The 15571-nt window shown below is 45.0% G+C and overlaps 1 protein-coding gene across 3 annotated transcripts in view; it reads right to left on the bottom strand.

The window, feature by feature from the left end:
- Nucleotides 1-8417, bottom strand: part of traip (TRAF-interacting protein) — a 45569-nt gene extending 37152 nt beyond the window's left edge. Inside the window, exons 1-3 of one of the 3 annotated variants that reach the window (XM_070895552.1) lie at nucleotides 8280-8417; nucleotides 5889-6048; nucleotides 3290-3347 (exon numbers count right to left, since the gene is read on the bottom strand). In XM_070895552.1, coding sequence (XP_070751653.1) covers nucleotides 3290-3347; nucleotides 5889-5986 — 156 coding nt within the window. In that variant the 5' untranslated portion in view covers nucleotides 5987-6048; nucleotides 8280-8417. Of the gene's footprint in view, nucleotides 1-3289; nucleotides 3348-5888; nucleotides 6049-6810; nucleotides 8186-8279 lie in introns of those variants that run through there. The other 2 variants (XM_070895551.1, XM_070895553.1) reach the window with 2 other exon arrangements.
- Between the last annotated feature and the right edge of the window lie 7154 nt (nucleotides 8418-15571).

Here is a 15571-nt window from a genome sequence, read left to right as displayed (position 1 = left end):
AAAGGGAAATCATGCTTGACAAATCTTCTAGAATTTTTTGAGGATGTAACTGGTAGAGTGGACAAGGGAGAACCAGTGGGTGTGGTGTATTTGGACTTTCAAAAGGCTTTTGACAAGGTCCCACACAAGAGATTAGTGTGCAAAACTGACTAGTGGAGTACCACAAGGTTCAGTGCTGGGACCCCAGTTATTTACAATATACATTAATGATTTATACGAAGTAATTGAATGTAATATCTCCAAGTTTGCAGATGACACTAAGCTGGGTGGCAGTGTGAGCTGTGAGGAGGATGCTAAGAGGCTGCAGGGTGACTTGGACTGGTTAAGTGAATGGGCAAATGCATGGCAGATGCAGTATAATGTAGATAAATGTGAAGTTATTCACTTTTGTGGCAATAACAGGAAGGCAGATTATTATCTGAACGGTGACAGATTAGGAAAAGGGGAGGTGCAATGAGATCTGGATGTCATGGTACATCAGTCATTGAAAGTTGGCATGCAGGCACAGCAGGCGGTGAAGAAGGCAAATTGCATGTTGGCCTTCATAGCGAGAGGATTTGAGTATAGGAGGTCTTACTGCAGTTGTACATGGCCTTGGTGAGGCCACACCTTGAATATTTTGTACAGTTTTGATCTCCTAATCTGAGAAAGGACATTCTTGAGGGAGTGCAGCGAAGGTTCACCAGACTGATTCCTGGGATGGCAGGACTGACATATGAAGAAAGACTGGATCGACTAGGCTTATATTCACTGGAATTTAGAAGAATGAGAATGGATCTCATAGAAACATATAAAATTCTGACGAGATTGGACAGGTTAGATGCAGGAAGAATTTCCCGACGTTGGGGAAGTTCAGAACCAGGGGTCACAGTCTAAGGATAAGGGGTAAGCCATTTAGGACTGAGATGAGGAGAAACTTCTTCACTCAGAGAATTGTAAACCTGTGGAATTCTCTACCACAGAAAGTTGTTGAGGCCAGTTCGTTAGATATATTCAAAAGGGAGTTAGATATGGCCTTTACGGCTAAAGGGATCAAGGGGTATGGAGAGAAAGCAGGAATGGGGTACTAAAGTTGCATGATCAGCCATGATCCTATTGAATGGTGGTGCAGGCTCGAAGGGCCGAATGGCCTACTCCTGCACCTATTTTCTATGTTTCTAAAAATACTGAAGATTCAAACAAAATAGTACAAATGCTGTTCAGCACAATGTAACAGTCATATGTGAATGACAAGCATAGGCTGGTTTCAAAACACATTCAAATAGACTAAAAAGTAATGTAACTATAATATAGTATTGTATTTTGCACATTGTATGGAACAGAATCCTTTACTGGCCCGAACTTTGTGGTGGCAATGATGGCGAAACCGTCAGCGTTCGCCACCGTTACCTCTCTGAAAGTGACCGCAACTTCTGGAATCAGTGCATGCAGATAAACTTGGAAATTCAGATATCGCTGTCAGTCATTCCCTGCCTCGCCGCAGGGTGCGCTGTGGACCTCCGCAGAGCCGGCAATCAATTCAAAATCACAGTTCCTGGCAAAAACTTTCCCTTTTACGTCGGAATATCACTGTTAAGCCTCTCCCAAAAAAGTTAAGTCCCGTTGACAGAAGGGGTAACTGGAGTTTTAAAGGCGTATTGACTGCTGAACAACCGTTCTGGCTCTGATAAACGAATTTTATATTTGTGGAATGTCAATTTTTTTTATTATTACATGGCTTTTAATAAAAATTTTTTTTAAGTTTGTTTATATTTCAGCTTCTATCTTAATCCCATGTGTCTGTCCCAATCTTTATTTCACTCCCTGTAAAACTTATAAAAAAGTAAATTATAATCTGCATTTTACTTCTTGGTTTGCTGTCTGAGAATTCTTCAATTTGATTGGCTGCTTAGCCTGCTTGATGACATCACTGTTGCTGGACGCTGGAGATTCACTTGATTTGGTGCCAGATTCAAACAAAGGGCGGGAAAGTTGAAATTCACACTGCAGAGACCGCTAGATCTTTGTGAACAGCTTTCTTCGAGGTCAGCAGCGAGCTCCTTCGCTTCGCTGCTGACCACAAATTCTGGGCCATTGTATTTGTTTCATCTGTACATTTAAAAAATATCAGCCATTTATAATTTAGTCCCCATTTTCCCCAGACCATACCCTCGCTGAGGCAAGTAGGCAACCATTTTCCAAATCTCTGCCCCGTGGGAGAAGTGCTTGGTTTTTACTCAGCTCTACAATGACACAATCAAAAGCGGGAGTTCACCAAGTGAGGAGATTATGCCCACCTCTATCGCCCCCAAACCCTTCCATTTTCAGATCAAAAGATCAGCGACCTGCAACGTTAACTCTGTTTCTCTCTCCACAGATGCTGCCTGACCTGCTGAGTATTTCCAACATTTTCTGCTTCTACTTCAGATTTACAGCACCCGCAGTACTTTGCCTGTGCTTTTCATTTTCTCCTCCCCTCTCGTGAGCATCAGTGGGTACTTTGCCAGAGTGCCTATTCTTCATGGATGAGGCTAGATTGTGAGCACTGGCAGACGACTGGACTGGAGGCGAGGGGCATCATGAGCAAGACAAACCCTGCCCTCACCGATTTTCCAACACACGTTATACACACCATCAGAAGCAGTTAGACAATGATCAGAAAACACAAACCTGGCTGATTTTCCTTACCCCTCCCAGCCCTGGGATCCTAAGGCAAATGTATCACTGCAGCTCTATTCTTATTAGAATCATAGAATAGTACGGCACAGAAGGAGGCCATTCAGCACAGCGAGTCTACACCGGCTCTTTCGAAAAGCAATCCAGTTAGTCTAACTCCCCCGCTCTTTCCCCATACCCCTGCAATTTTTTTGTCCTTCAAGCACTTATCCAATTCCCTTTTAATAGCTACTACCTGTATTGACTCTGCATCCATCAACCTATCAGGCAGTGCATTCCAAATCCTAACCACTCGTTGCGTAAAAAAGATTTTCCTCACGTCGCCTCTGGCTCTTTTGCCAATCGCCTTAAATCTGTGCCCTTTGGTTATCGACCCTTCAGCCACTGGAAGTAGATTCTCTTTATTTAATCTATCTAAATCCTAATACATAATAGAGTATTGTATTCTACACAGTATGCTTGGTCCTGTCTCATAAGAATTAGGATGAGTAGGCCCGACGGCCCCTCAAGCCTATGATTCATATTCACAGTTGAACTTTTATTTTGAAGTTTATGATATCGACATGCTGCAGACCTGCTGGAGAGACTACATGGGAACCGCATTCGACGGGTTTTGTTAATACGATTACAGTACCTGTATTCTACACTGAGGGCAGGTCCGAGATGGAGCACTGTGAAACCACTGAGCAAGACTGTAAGAGGCAAAAAAAAAGTTAGTGAACAATTAAGCAGCAAATAAGCATGATTTTAAATCAAATGACTCACTCTCACATAGAATGAAATAATTCCAATACTTAAAGTGCCGCAGGAAACAATTAAAAGGTTTCAGACAGTACACCCTGTTCTTTTAAAAAAAAAAATAGAGTATTGTATTCTACACGGTATGCTTGGTCCCTTCTCATAAGAATTAGAAGTAGGCCCTATGGCCCCTCGTGCCTGCTCCACCATTCAATATGATCATGGCTGATCTTCCACCTCAACTCCACTTTCCCGCCGTATCCCCTTGAACCCCTTAGAGTCTAAAAATCTATCTATCTCAGCCTTGAATGTACTCAATGGCTGAGCATCCACAGCCCACTGGCAGAGAATTCCAAAGATTCCTAATCCTCTGATGAAAAAATTCCTTCTCATCTCAGTCCTAAATGAGACTATGCCCACTAGATCTGGACTCTCAAGCCAAGGTAAAAACAGCCTTTCAGCATCTGCCCTGTCAAGCCCTCTCAGAATGTTGTACATTTCAATGAGATCACCTCATTCTTCTACACTTCAGAGAACATAGGCCCATTTTACTCAATCTCTCCTCATAGAACAACCCCTCAGCCCAGGAATCAATCTAGTGAACCTTCGTTGCATCCCTTCCAAGGCAAGTATATCATTCCTTAGGTACGGAGACTATAACTGTACACAGTGGACCAAAACTGCACTATGTACAATCCTTCTGGTCAAGAACAATACTAATTTAAAAGATAGCTTACAATTATGCTAAAGCTTTAAAGCATTATATAACTGAAGCGGGAACCTTGGGCCCAAATTTCCCCAAACTCTTTTTCTGGCGCACTCACCTGAGATGCGTCCCTTTTGTCCGCATCAAGCGCGCCGAAAATCTTCCTCCCGATTCTGGCCGCTCCCCAGCCTCTCCTCGGTGGTGGCGTAGCTTGGCCAGTAGATTGGGGGCGGTGCCAGGTCCCGGCACTAACCTCGAACCATGCGCGCTAGAGTGTGTGCGCATGTGCAATAGCTCCTGGCAGCCCGAATCTGTGTGCCGCTCTGCAGGCTGTGTGAGAGGGGCACGGAGCACGCCACCCCTAGCCCTGGCCGAATGGGCTCCCTCATCGGTGGCCCGTTGTGTTCCCCAAGGTAGGACTTCTATTTTTTATGTGTTATTTATTGATTGATTGATTGATTGCTTATTACTTTGGTCTTGGTGCTTTAGGTGCAGGGTTCCTGCTATTTTTTATTTGTTAAATAATTGCTCATTACTTTTTGTGCTTTGTTTAGTGCTTGGTGCAAATGTACTACTTTGTTTAGTGCTTGGTGCTTTAAATGTAATTATGCTTCTTTAATGTTGTTGTGAAGGTGTTTAGTGCTTTGCAAGATTCCCTCCCCCTCCCCCGCAACTCTGGCTGCCTGTGCTGATTTCTTAATTCACCGCAAGGTTTTTCAGAATGTACACTTACGCTGGCCTAAGTGAGTTTGGAGTACTTGCTTAAATGGCCAAAGCAGGCGTAAGTGGCTGGTAACGCCCCCTTTTGAAAAAAAAACAAACTCACTTACACTGGAGCAACTTAAATGGGGAGAATTGCGATTTTTAAGTTACTCCAAAAAAATCTAGTTGTTCAAAAAAAAACGGAGCAACTCCTGGGGAAACTTGGGCCCCTTGAAACTATCCTGAAAAGAGCGCACTCAACAACTTTGTTGCAAATATAATTTATTCACTTTTCTGCAATTATAATTCATGGACTTTTTCCAAGCAACTCCAAAACCACCTTTCTTAATTCACAAATTACGATCAGGTAGTGCAATAGGGACACTTTTAGAGACAGCTGGTACAAGCTATAAGCAAGAGGATATGATTAATCTTGAGTGCTGGATAGTCCTGATATTATGGATAATTCAATTGCAAGATATTTTTAATCCACAAGAGGCTCCTCGATCTCACCCTATCAACATATCATTGAAGCTCTACTAGTGGATCTCCTCTGGTGTTGCTCACGCTGTCAGTGTATGTACTGAGCTTACAAAGTGCAAGCAAGAAGCCCCAGAGCTATTCTGTGCTCATCCCTGGAAAAATTGCAGAACTGCTGATCTACTTGGTGGGCAATGTTCCACTCAATTTTTTCTTGGGTGCCTGGCCCAGTCACAGTTTCGCGCATGCATAAAATTTAACATTGAAAAAGCAGGTTCCGTGTGGCTTAGAGGGAACTTCGCTGGTTTGGCGGTGATTCATTTTTTTAAAAAAATCAATGGGCCATGGTTCAGCAATGGGATTGTTCAAAGGCAGTTTAAATTGCCGCATCCATCACATATAAACAAGCTTTTTAATAATAGAGAAAGCTCGAGCCCAATCTGTGGAATACAACTTTTCAGGCTGACAATGGAGATTGTAACATTATATCTGTACCCTACAATCATTCTGCTCATTTCAAGGGCCAGTAATTGATGAGCTTTGCCAGTTTCGAACTGCTGTTTATCTCAGAGCTAATGTGTGAAAATAGTTGCTTTTCAGTACTCACCACTCATTGTGAAAAGTGTGTCCGCAATGGATAGCTGCCACATCCTTGAAATTATCAAAGTAATCAGAACAAATTGTACAGTAGGCGCGAATTGGCATTCTCTCCTCCTTCTACACCAGCAGATATATTAACCTGTTTCTGTTATTACTGTGGTCCTACCCTGCCAGATTAAAAAAAAAAGCATCAGTATCCACACCTGAAAGATTTGTTCACACGGGAGGTCACAGACTGGGGCTCATCTGCAACAGTGACCCACGCTGTACAATACGATAATATAATGGTTTGATACAAAACCAGTTTGTGTCTTTGTACTTATGTCGAAATATAGTACCTGTATCTGGAAATTATCATCTGAGCAACTGAACAATCCTGCTCACCCAGGACTATTTCAATAAAGTATTATACAGCATAAGCTTTCAAACTGGGCTCATGTTGCGAACACTAAAAAACAATTTATGCCACAAACGCACTTAGGGTGGCTTATACTCTTTCAGAAACGAGAGCAGAAAGTTTCAACGGTCTGTCAACATTTGCACAGGTATCCCACAAGGAAGAATTTGAGAACCTCTTATACAAGTACCCGCAAAGAGGGGCTACTTGTTATAACAGGGCAAACTGTTTGTGACAAAAGTAAAAGCGGGTGTTAGGAGAGCAGGTGTGGGCTGGTTCTTGGGGTGGGGATCCCCCACATCGGTACACAGCCAGCAGGGTGGTCTGCACCCCTGGGGTCAACCTGCCTTTCCTCCACCGCATACCCAGTCCATGGCAACCCTCACTGCTTTGCCAGACTCTCCACGTTTCTCCCTTCCTTTGCTATTCCGCTCTAACCATTTACAGCTCCTCTGGACCCATTCTGACTCTTTATTTGTCCCATCACCCCCTTTGTCATTAAATCACACCTGCCTTCCACCTTATCACAGACCTTTCCCATTTGTTCTTTGCCTGTCCCCTTTTCTCTTGCTCCAGACTTGCTTAAAAGCTGTTAAATCTCCAACACCGTCCAGTTCTGATGAAATGTCATCGACTTGAAACGTTAACTCTATTTCTTTCTCCCCACAGATGCTGCCTGACCTGCTGAGTATTTCCAGCATTTCCCGTTTGTAGTGCCATCTGTGGCTCAGTGGGTAGCACTCTCGCCTCTAAATCAGAAGGGTGTGCGTTCAACTCCCACTCCAGACACTTGAGCACAAAAATCCAGGCTGACACTCCAGCGCAGTACTGAGGGAATGCTCCACTATCAGCAGTGCCATAGCTCAGATGAGACATTAAACCGAGGCCCCCATCTGCCCCCTCAGGTGGACGTAAACTATCCCATGGGCACTATTTCGAAAAGCAAGGGAGTTATCCCCGGTGTCCTGGCCAACACTGCTCCCTCAATCAACATAACAAAAACACAGATTATCTGGTCACTACCACATTGCTGTTTGTAGTATCTTGCTGTGTGCAAATTACAGCACTGACTTCAAGGGTTAGATTACAAGGATTACACAAATTAGGATTGTATTCCCTAGAATTTAGACGGTTAAGGGGTGATCTGATCGAAGTTTCGTGTTATTAAGGGAAACAGATAAGGTAGATAAACTATTTCCGCTGGTTGGGGATTCGAGGAATAGGGGGCATAGCCTAAAAATTAGAGCCAGTCCTTTCAGGAGTGAAATTACACACAAAGAGTGGTAGAAGTTTGGAACTCTCTTTTGCAAATGGCAATATATGCTAGGTCAATTGTTCATTTTAAAATTTCAAGAGTGATAGCTTTTTGTTATCCAAAGGTATTAAGGGATGTGGGGCAAAGGTGGGTATATGGAGTTAGGTCGCAGATCACTGCATGGCCTACTCCTGTTGCAATGACTACATTTCATAAGTACTACATTGGTAAAGTGTCTTGAGACGTCTGGTGGTCGAGAAGGGCGCTATATAAATGCAAGTCTTTCCTTTTGGGGCAGGCATCAATGTACAACGATGTAATTTGTCATTTGCCGGGGGAGATGCACTCGGTGATCAGACCAGGGCAGAATATCCACGATGAATGTCTGGGAAACATATTTAAGCAGTTTCTTGCGGCTTTAATAAGCAGCAGGAGGAGTAACAGCTCCAACAGGGAGCGGGTGCCTGAGCTAGCCACGCGGGCCTGACCACGCCTGCCCCGGTACCGAGCCCCCGGGAGGGACGGGAGCTGTGGGCCCGGGCTGTCGGGGAGCCGCGGCCCAGCGCTGAGCGCAGGCCACAGGCTTCACTGGGCGAGAGCAGCCCGAGGCCCCGGGAGGGACGGCCCGCACTGCGGCCTCCAACTCCCGGCCCGGTCTCTCGCTCCCTAATCCGAATCGCCGCTCTCCCTCCCCCCGCGCTGCCTCCCCGGACTACCCCGCGCCCTCCGCCGCTCCCTTCTCTCACCGACACGAAGCGCCAGTCCCTTTGAAAACCGGCTCATCACTTCCGCCAGCACTACACGCAAATTCCGGTTGCTTCAAATGAGATGAAATGGGAAAGGGAGTGGGGGCAATGGGGTGGTAGGATGATGCGGTAATGTGGGGAGGTAATACTTGTGGAGGGAAATGATGAGGGAACAATGGGGCAGTGAGTGATGGGGAATGCAATGAGGAGAATGGGATAATGATGGCCAGGGTCATTGGACAATGGTGGGAGAAGAGGGAATGATGGTAAATGGGGCAATGGTGTTGGGGAAATGATGGGGAGGGCAATGGTAGGGAAGGGAGTGGGGGAATGATCGGTGGAGGAAAGGGGTTAGAAGAGAGCAGCATAAAGCATAATGGGGAGGGTTTGGGAAGGAATGGGGCGTGGCGTGGCAGATTGTGGAGGGGGTGCGAGGCAAGGGGGAGTAGTGAGAGTGGAAGGGAGCAGGAAAAGGAGAGGTGGAAGTAGAGGGGTGAAGAATTTGGGGGAGTGGGGAGAGAGGCGGAAGTGGGAATAGAAGGGGATGGGAGGTAGCGGGAAGAGGAATGAAGGTCAGAGATAGAATGAATGATGGTGAGGGACTTAGGGGGAATGAGGGGGAAGTAAGGGGAAGAAGGGACGAGAGAATGAAGGGAGGGTTAGGGTTAAAGTTACATAGAGAATAGAGAGGAAGGGAATGAGGAGCAATGTGGATGAAGGAGAATGGGAGTGGAGGAATTGGGACGGAAGTGTGGGGAGGGGGAATGGAGGGTCACAGTTCCCACCTCCTGTTCCAACTCCTTCCCGATATATTGATTCTCCTCCATCTGCCTTGCAGAGTTTTGGGTTCCTAATCCAGAGCTCAGCCTCGCCGAGCCTCAAGCTGGATGTGGAATCTTTTCTTGGACTCAATGTCCACACACATCATACCCGCCTCCTGGTCTCAGCCGGACCAACAGCTAGATCATCATCCATTTGCTCACCCCTATAATCACTGCCCCACCCCTCTCTCCCAGACCGCAAAGCAGGCCCAGCATCTCTCTAAGTTTCCTGACCTACACTGACTCCCAGTCCGACAATCCCTCATTAAAATCCTCATCCTTGTTTGCAAATCCCTCCATGGCCTCGCCCCTCCCTCTATCTGTAACCTCCCCCATCCCTACAAAACTCAGAGATCTTTGTGCTCCTCCTCTTGTGCATCCCCGATTTTAATCGCTCCACCATTGGCGGCCGTGCCTTCAGCTGCCTAAGCCCTAAGCTCTGGAATTCCCTCCCTAAACCTCTCCGCCTCTCTACCTCTCCTCCTTTAAGACACTGCTTAAAACCTACCTCTTGGACCAGGTTTTTAATCAGATTTGTGCACAAAATATAAATAGCCATGACAGTATACATCAGAGAAGCAGTGCATTCACAACTATATTGAAAAGATTAAAAATATAACAACTCGTAACCATAACAACCACTGAGAAGGTTGCGACTGAATCTTAATCGCTTGTGGGTATTAGGTTTTTGGTTGCTATGGGCAGGTTGTTTCTAAGGTAGGATTCAGTGTATACACTACATTTTGTTGGATAATATTTGAATAATTCAACTCACTATTTCTGCAAAAACATGTCCTTTTTTGTGTTTTTAATGTAATAAAACATCCCAAAGCGCGTCATAGCAATGAAAAGAAAATGACTCGAGGCTCAGCAATGATTGAAGGGTCAGGAGTGCTGACCAAAGGCAGGATAAAGATATGTGCTTTAAGGAGCAATATTACAAAGAGGGGGAAAGGACACAGGGTGGGGGGAGGCGGAGGTGGAGGGGTGTTTGTTTGGGTTGCCAACTCTGGTGGGGCCAATTCCTGGAGGTTCATCACATGAACTCCTGCTTCCAACTGCCCCGCCCAATCTATAAGCCTTTTATTCCCCATCTCCAATATTCTTATCACGAATAAACAAAATTGTTCAAAGAAAACGATATGCCGCATTGATTTTTCTCCTGGGTTGCTTGCAGCAGCACTCTGGAGGTTAACTTTTAATTCCTGAAGATTCCAGGACAATCCTGGAGGGTTGGCAACCTTAAGATTTAGGGAACGAGTGTGGCGAAGACAGCTGATGGCCCTCACGTGTCAGGCTTGGCTCAGTGGGTAGCACTCCAGCCTCTGAGTTATGAAGCTGTTGGTTCAAGTCCCACTCCAGAGACTTGAGCACAAAATTCCAGGTTGACACTCCAGTGCAGTGCTGAGGGAGAGCTGCAGTGTCGGAGGTGCCGCCTTTTGGATGCGACATTAAACCGAGGCCCCGTCTGCTCACTCAGGAGGATGCAAACGATCCCATATCATTATTTTGAAGCAGAGCATAGAAACATAGAAAATAGGTACAGGAGTAGGCCAAACGGCCCTTCGAGCCTGCACCACCATTCAGTAAGATCATGGCTAATCATTCACCTCGGTACCCCTTTCCTGCTTTCTCTCCATACCCCTTGATCCTTTTAGCTGTAAGGGCCATATCTAACTCTCTCTTGAATATATCCAACTCTCTGCGGTAGAGAATTCCACAGGTTAATAACTCTCTGAGTGAAGAAGTCTCTCCTCATCTCAATCCTAAATGGCTTACCCCTTATCCTTAGATTGTGTCCCCTGGTTCTGGACTTCCCCAACATCGGGAACATTCTTCCTGCATCTAACCTGTCCAGTCCCGTCAGAATTTTATATGTTTCTATGAGATCCCCTCTCATCCTTCTAAACTCCAGTGAATATAGGCCCAGTCGATCCAGTCTCTCCTCATATGTCAATCCTGCCATCCCGGGAATCAGTCTGGTGAACCTTCGCTGCACTCCCGCAATATAAAGAACGTCCTTCCCCAGATTAGGAGACCAAAACTCAACAAAATATTCCAGGTGAGGCCTCATCAAGGCCCTATACAACTGCAGTAAGACCTCCCTGCTCCTATACTCAAATCCCTTAGCTATGAAGGCCAATATACCATTTGCCTTCTTCACCGCCTGCTGTACCTGCATGCCAACTTTCATTGACTGATTTACCATGACACCCAGGTCTCGTTGCACCTCCCCTTTTCCTAATCTGCCACCATTCAGATAATATTCTGCCTTCATGTTTTTGCCACCAAAGTGGATAACCTCACATTTATCCACATTATACTGTATCTGCCATGCATTTGCCCACTCACCTAACTTGTCCAAGTCACCCTGCAGCCACTTAGCATCCTCCTCACAGCTCACACCGCCACCCAGTTTAGTGTTATCTGCAAACTTGGTGATATTACACTCAATTCCTTCATCTAAATCATTAATGTATATTGTAAATAGCTGGGGTCCCAGCACTGAGCCCTGCGGCACCCCACTAGTCACTGCCTGCCATTCCAATAAGGACCCGTTTATCCCGACTCTCTGCTTCCTGTCTGCCAACCAGTTCCCAGTTCTCTATCCACATCAGTACATTACCCCCAATACCACGTGCTTTGATTTTGCACACCAATCTCTTGTGTGGGACCTTGTCAAAAGCCTTTTGAAAGTCCAAATACACCACATCCACTGGTTCTCCCTTGTCCACTCTGCTAGTTACATCCTCAAAAAATTCTAGAAGATTTGTCAAGCATGGTTTCCCTTTCATAAATCCATGCTGACTTGGACCGATCCTGTCACTGCTTTTCAAATGTGCTGCTATTTCATCTTTAATAATTGATTCCAACATTTTCCCCACTACTGATGTCAGGCTAATCAGCCTATAATTACCCGTTTTCTCTCTCCCTCCTTTTTTAAAAAGTGGTGTTACGTTAGCTACCCTCCAGTCCATAGGAACTGATCCAGAGTCGATAGACTGTTGGAAAATGATCACCAATGCATCCACTATTTCTAGGGCCACTTCCTTAAGTACTCTGGGATGCAGATTATCAGGCCCTGGGGATTTATCGGCCTTCAATCCCATCAATTTCCCTAACACAATTTCCTGATTAATAAGGATTTACTTCAGTTCCTTCTTCTCTTTAAACCCTCGGTACCCTAATATTTCCGGAAGGTTAATTGTGTCTTCCTTCGTGAAGACAGAACCAAAGTATTTGTTCAACTGGTCTACCATTTCTTTGTTCCCTATTATCCCTGGTGTCCTGGCCAATATTTATCCCTCAATCAACATCACTAAAACAGATTATCTGGTCATTATCACATTGCTGTTTGTGGGAGCTTGCTGTGCGCAATTAACTGTCGGGTTTCCTACATTACAACAGTGACTACACTTCATTGGCTATAAAGCTCTGTGGGATGTCCTGTGATCGTGGAAGGCGCTATATAAACATAAGAACATAAGAAATAGGAGAAGGAGAAGGCCATATGACCCTTTGAGCCTGCTCCGCCATTTAATACAATCTTGGCTGATCTGATCATGGACTCAGGTCCATTTCCCTGCCCGCTCTCCATAACCCCTTATTCCCTTATCATTCAAGAAACTGTCTATTTCTGTCTTAAATGTATTCAATGTCCCAGCTTCCACAGCTCTCTGAGGCAGTGAATTCCACAGATCCACAACCGTCTGAGAGAAGAAATTTCTCCTCATCTCAATTTTAAATGGGTGGCCCCTTATTCTAAGATTTTGCCCTCTAGTTCTAGTCGCCCCCATCAGTGGCAACTTCCTCTCTGCATCCACCTTGTCAAGCCCCCTCATAATCTTATACATTTTGATAAGATCACCTCTCATTCTTCTGAATTCCAATGAGTGGAGGCTCAACCTACTCAATCTTTCCTCATAAGTCAACCCCCTCATCTCTGGAATCAACCTTGTGAATCTTCTCCAAAACAAGTATATCCTTTCGTAAATATGGAAACCAAAACCGCATGCAGTATTCCAGGTGTGACCTCACCAATACCCTGTTCAACTGTAGCAAGACTTCTCTTCTTTTATACTTCATCCCCTTTGCAATAAAGGCCAAGATTCCACTGGCCTTCCTGATCACTTGCTGTACCTGCATACTAAATGTCATGTATGTACTTTTGGGATCACTAGCCACTAGATGGCGTCACTGTTGGAGGCCATTGAACTGCAGGCACGTGTGTTCAGCCCAAGTATAAGAGGCCAGCCATTTTGTATATTAGTCACTTTGGGCTTTAAGAAAGCAGAGCCAAGGTCATACCTCTTGGCGTTAAACAGAACTCAGTCTAACAGTTATTGCATACACAACATTTGGCGACGAGGCAACAAGAACCTTTGCATGCAAAAATGAGCACAATTGGATTGTTGGAATGATTTGTGGAAGGAGAAGATTGGGCAGACTTTGTGAGCCATTTGAGGCAGTTCTTCATGGCCAACAAAATGGAGGAGGTTGGCGAAATAGATCGGCGCCGGGCGGTGTTCCTCACGGTTTGTGGTCCAAAAATTTATGGTTTGATAAAGAATCTACTCCTGCCTGTGAGTCCAACAGAGAAGACGTATGAAGAATTGTGTACACTGGTACGGGACCACCTTATGCCAGACAAAGGCATCATCATCTTGAGATACAGATTTTACACACGTTCGCTCAGAGGGCCAGAATGTGGTGGAATTCGTTACCGACCTGAGACATCTTGAAGGGTTCCCAAAAATTTCCAGGAGTCCCTCTCCCTGAAAATTAATTAAATGCTCCTCTTGGACTGTTAAAAATGAGCTTTGGATTTTTCAAGTGGTGATCTAAGTTTTAAAAAGAAAAAGGCAAAAGGGGGCCAACCTCATGGAAATCACCCCCAGTGTTTGGACTTTTTGAAAAGAGAATTCAAAATGGATCTAAATTACAGAAGCCTGAGATCTAAACATCTATGGGAAGGAGCATATCAATTTTAAGATTCTACAACATTTTAGCTGCGAAAAAGAGTTACCAAATACAGGAGGTGGGGCTAACCTCTGTGAAGTAAATTCATGTATTAAGGATCCCAGACTGTCTGGGGGAACTATGCAGACCAATTCACCCCCGAAGAGATAATCAAGTTACCAGCTATTATCTAAACTACAGAACTCATCCAAAATATGCAAGAAGCCAATTACCCAATCAACCACTATGGAAATCATGGGCCCAACTAGATGGCCAGGAAACTGGACAATCCTAAGACAATGCAAAACCAGTGATAGCACATTATCACACCCTAATTGAGTTACTACTGACTAGCCCACCAAAAACACTGACAAAGGAGACATTTAAAAATCAATGGACAGAACAGTTTAAACAAAGCCCAAGAACTGATTTGGCGCAAAGGTAAGGAAAACCTGTTTTAGTATAATTGAAGGCCTGTTCTGGCAGTTAGGGGTGCTTCTAGAGACACTATTAAGGTAGCAGTCTCGTTGCATAAGTTGAACACCAGCCTCGAAAAGTGGGACCCCGAAACATCGGCGCAAGGAATCTCTAAAACCTCTAAGAAGGACAGCACCATGACAGCAAACAGGCTTTCAAAATGACTATCAGAAAGTTTCGGACCATTGTGACCAATCAAACAGTCAACCGGAACCAACCCGATAAAACCGAAGAAAAACCGAAGATTTTCCCACTCTACAAGCCTGTCCTACACTACCAAGGGGTAAAACATTACCTAACGGAACTTTTAAGATTACCTTGACCAAGGAAAAGTGAATACTGACCCCACAAGTCCAATACGCACCTTACCGCATCAGCGGACTCAGTCCAACTGAAGAAGTGATGTAGGGTGAAGTCCCCAATGAGGTCCGGGGTACAGACTACAGAACCCGGACAACTAAGGCGAACCCCAGAGTTTGGAACAGGACCAGGACAACTAAGGCGAAGCCAGGAGTTGGAACTGTCAAAAGGGAATTGGTGAGCATGGTCCCTGAAAACCCAGAGTTCTAACCTAGCTAGATAGTGGGTCTGGGAGGTTGGGTTTTTCTTACTGTTCCTACCTGTTGATGTTCTTGTGTGTTTTCCCCTTCCAGGTTTAGTGCATAAGTATTTTGTGAGGTGGGAGGACTGTGTTCTTTTAATCTGTTATGTGTGTTATGTGTTCTTCCCAAATATAGAGCATTTGAGTTGCCATTTCTCCCTATTTTTACTTGATTACTGTGATTATTAAAAACATGCCCTTTCACTCTGTTTGAACACAATAAAACCAGTTTTGCATCCTACCCAACTGACTCTGTCTCAGTTTCTCACAACACCCAAATCAGTCCACAGTCTCGAATCCAGGGTGTGGGGCATCTCGAAAACGCCAAGGAGTCAGAGAAACCTGACCAAAACATCACCCCCTACATAATGGCGACCACGAAGGAACTGTGGCAAAAGGGATGTGAGGAGACAGACTTTGGTTGTGAGAAAAGA

The sequence above is a fragment of the Pristiophorus japonicus genome, chromosome 12, assembly GCF_044704955.1.
Source record: "Pristiophorus japonicus isolate sPriJap1 chromosome 12, sPriJap1.hap1, whole genome shotgun sequence".
NCBI classification, from domain to species: domain Eukaryota; kingdom Metazoa; phylum Chordata; class Chondrichthyes; family Pristiophoridae; genus Pristiophorus; species Pristiophorus japonicus.
The sequence above is the reverse complement of the archived record's forward strand: the minus strand, read 5'-3'. Positions and strand labels throughout refer to the sequence as shown.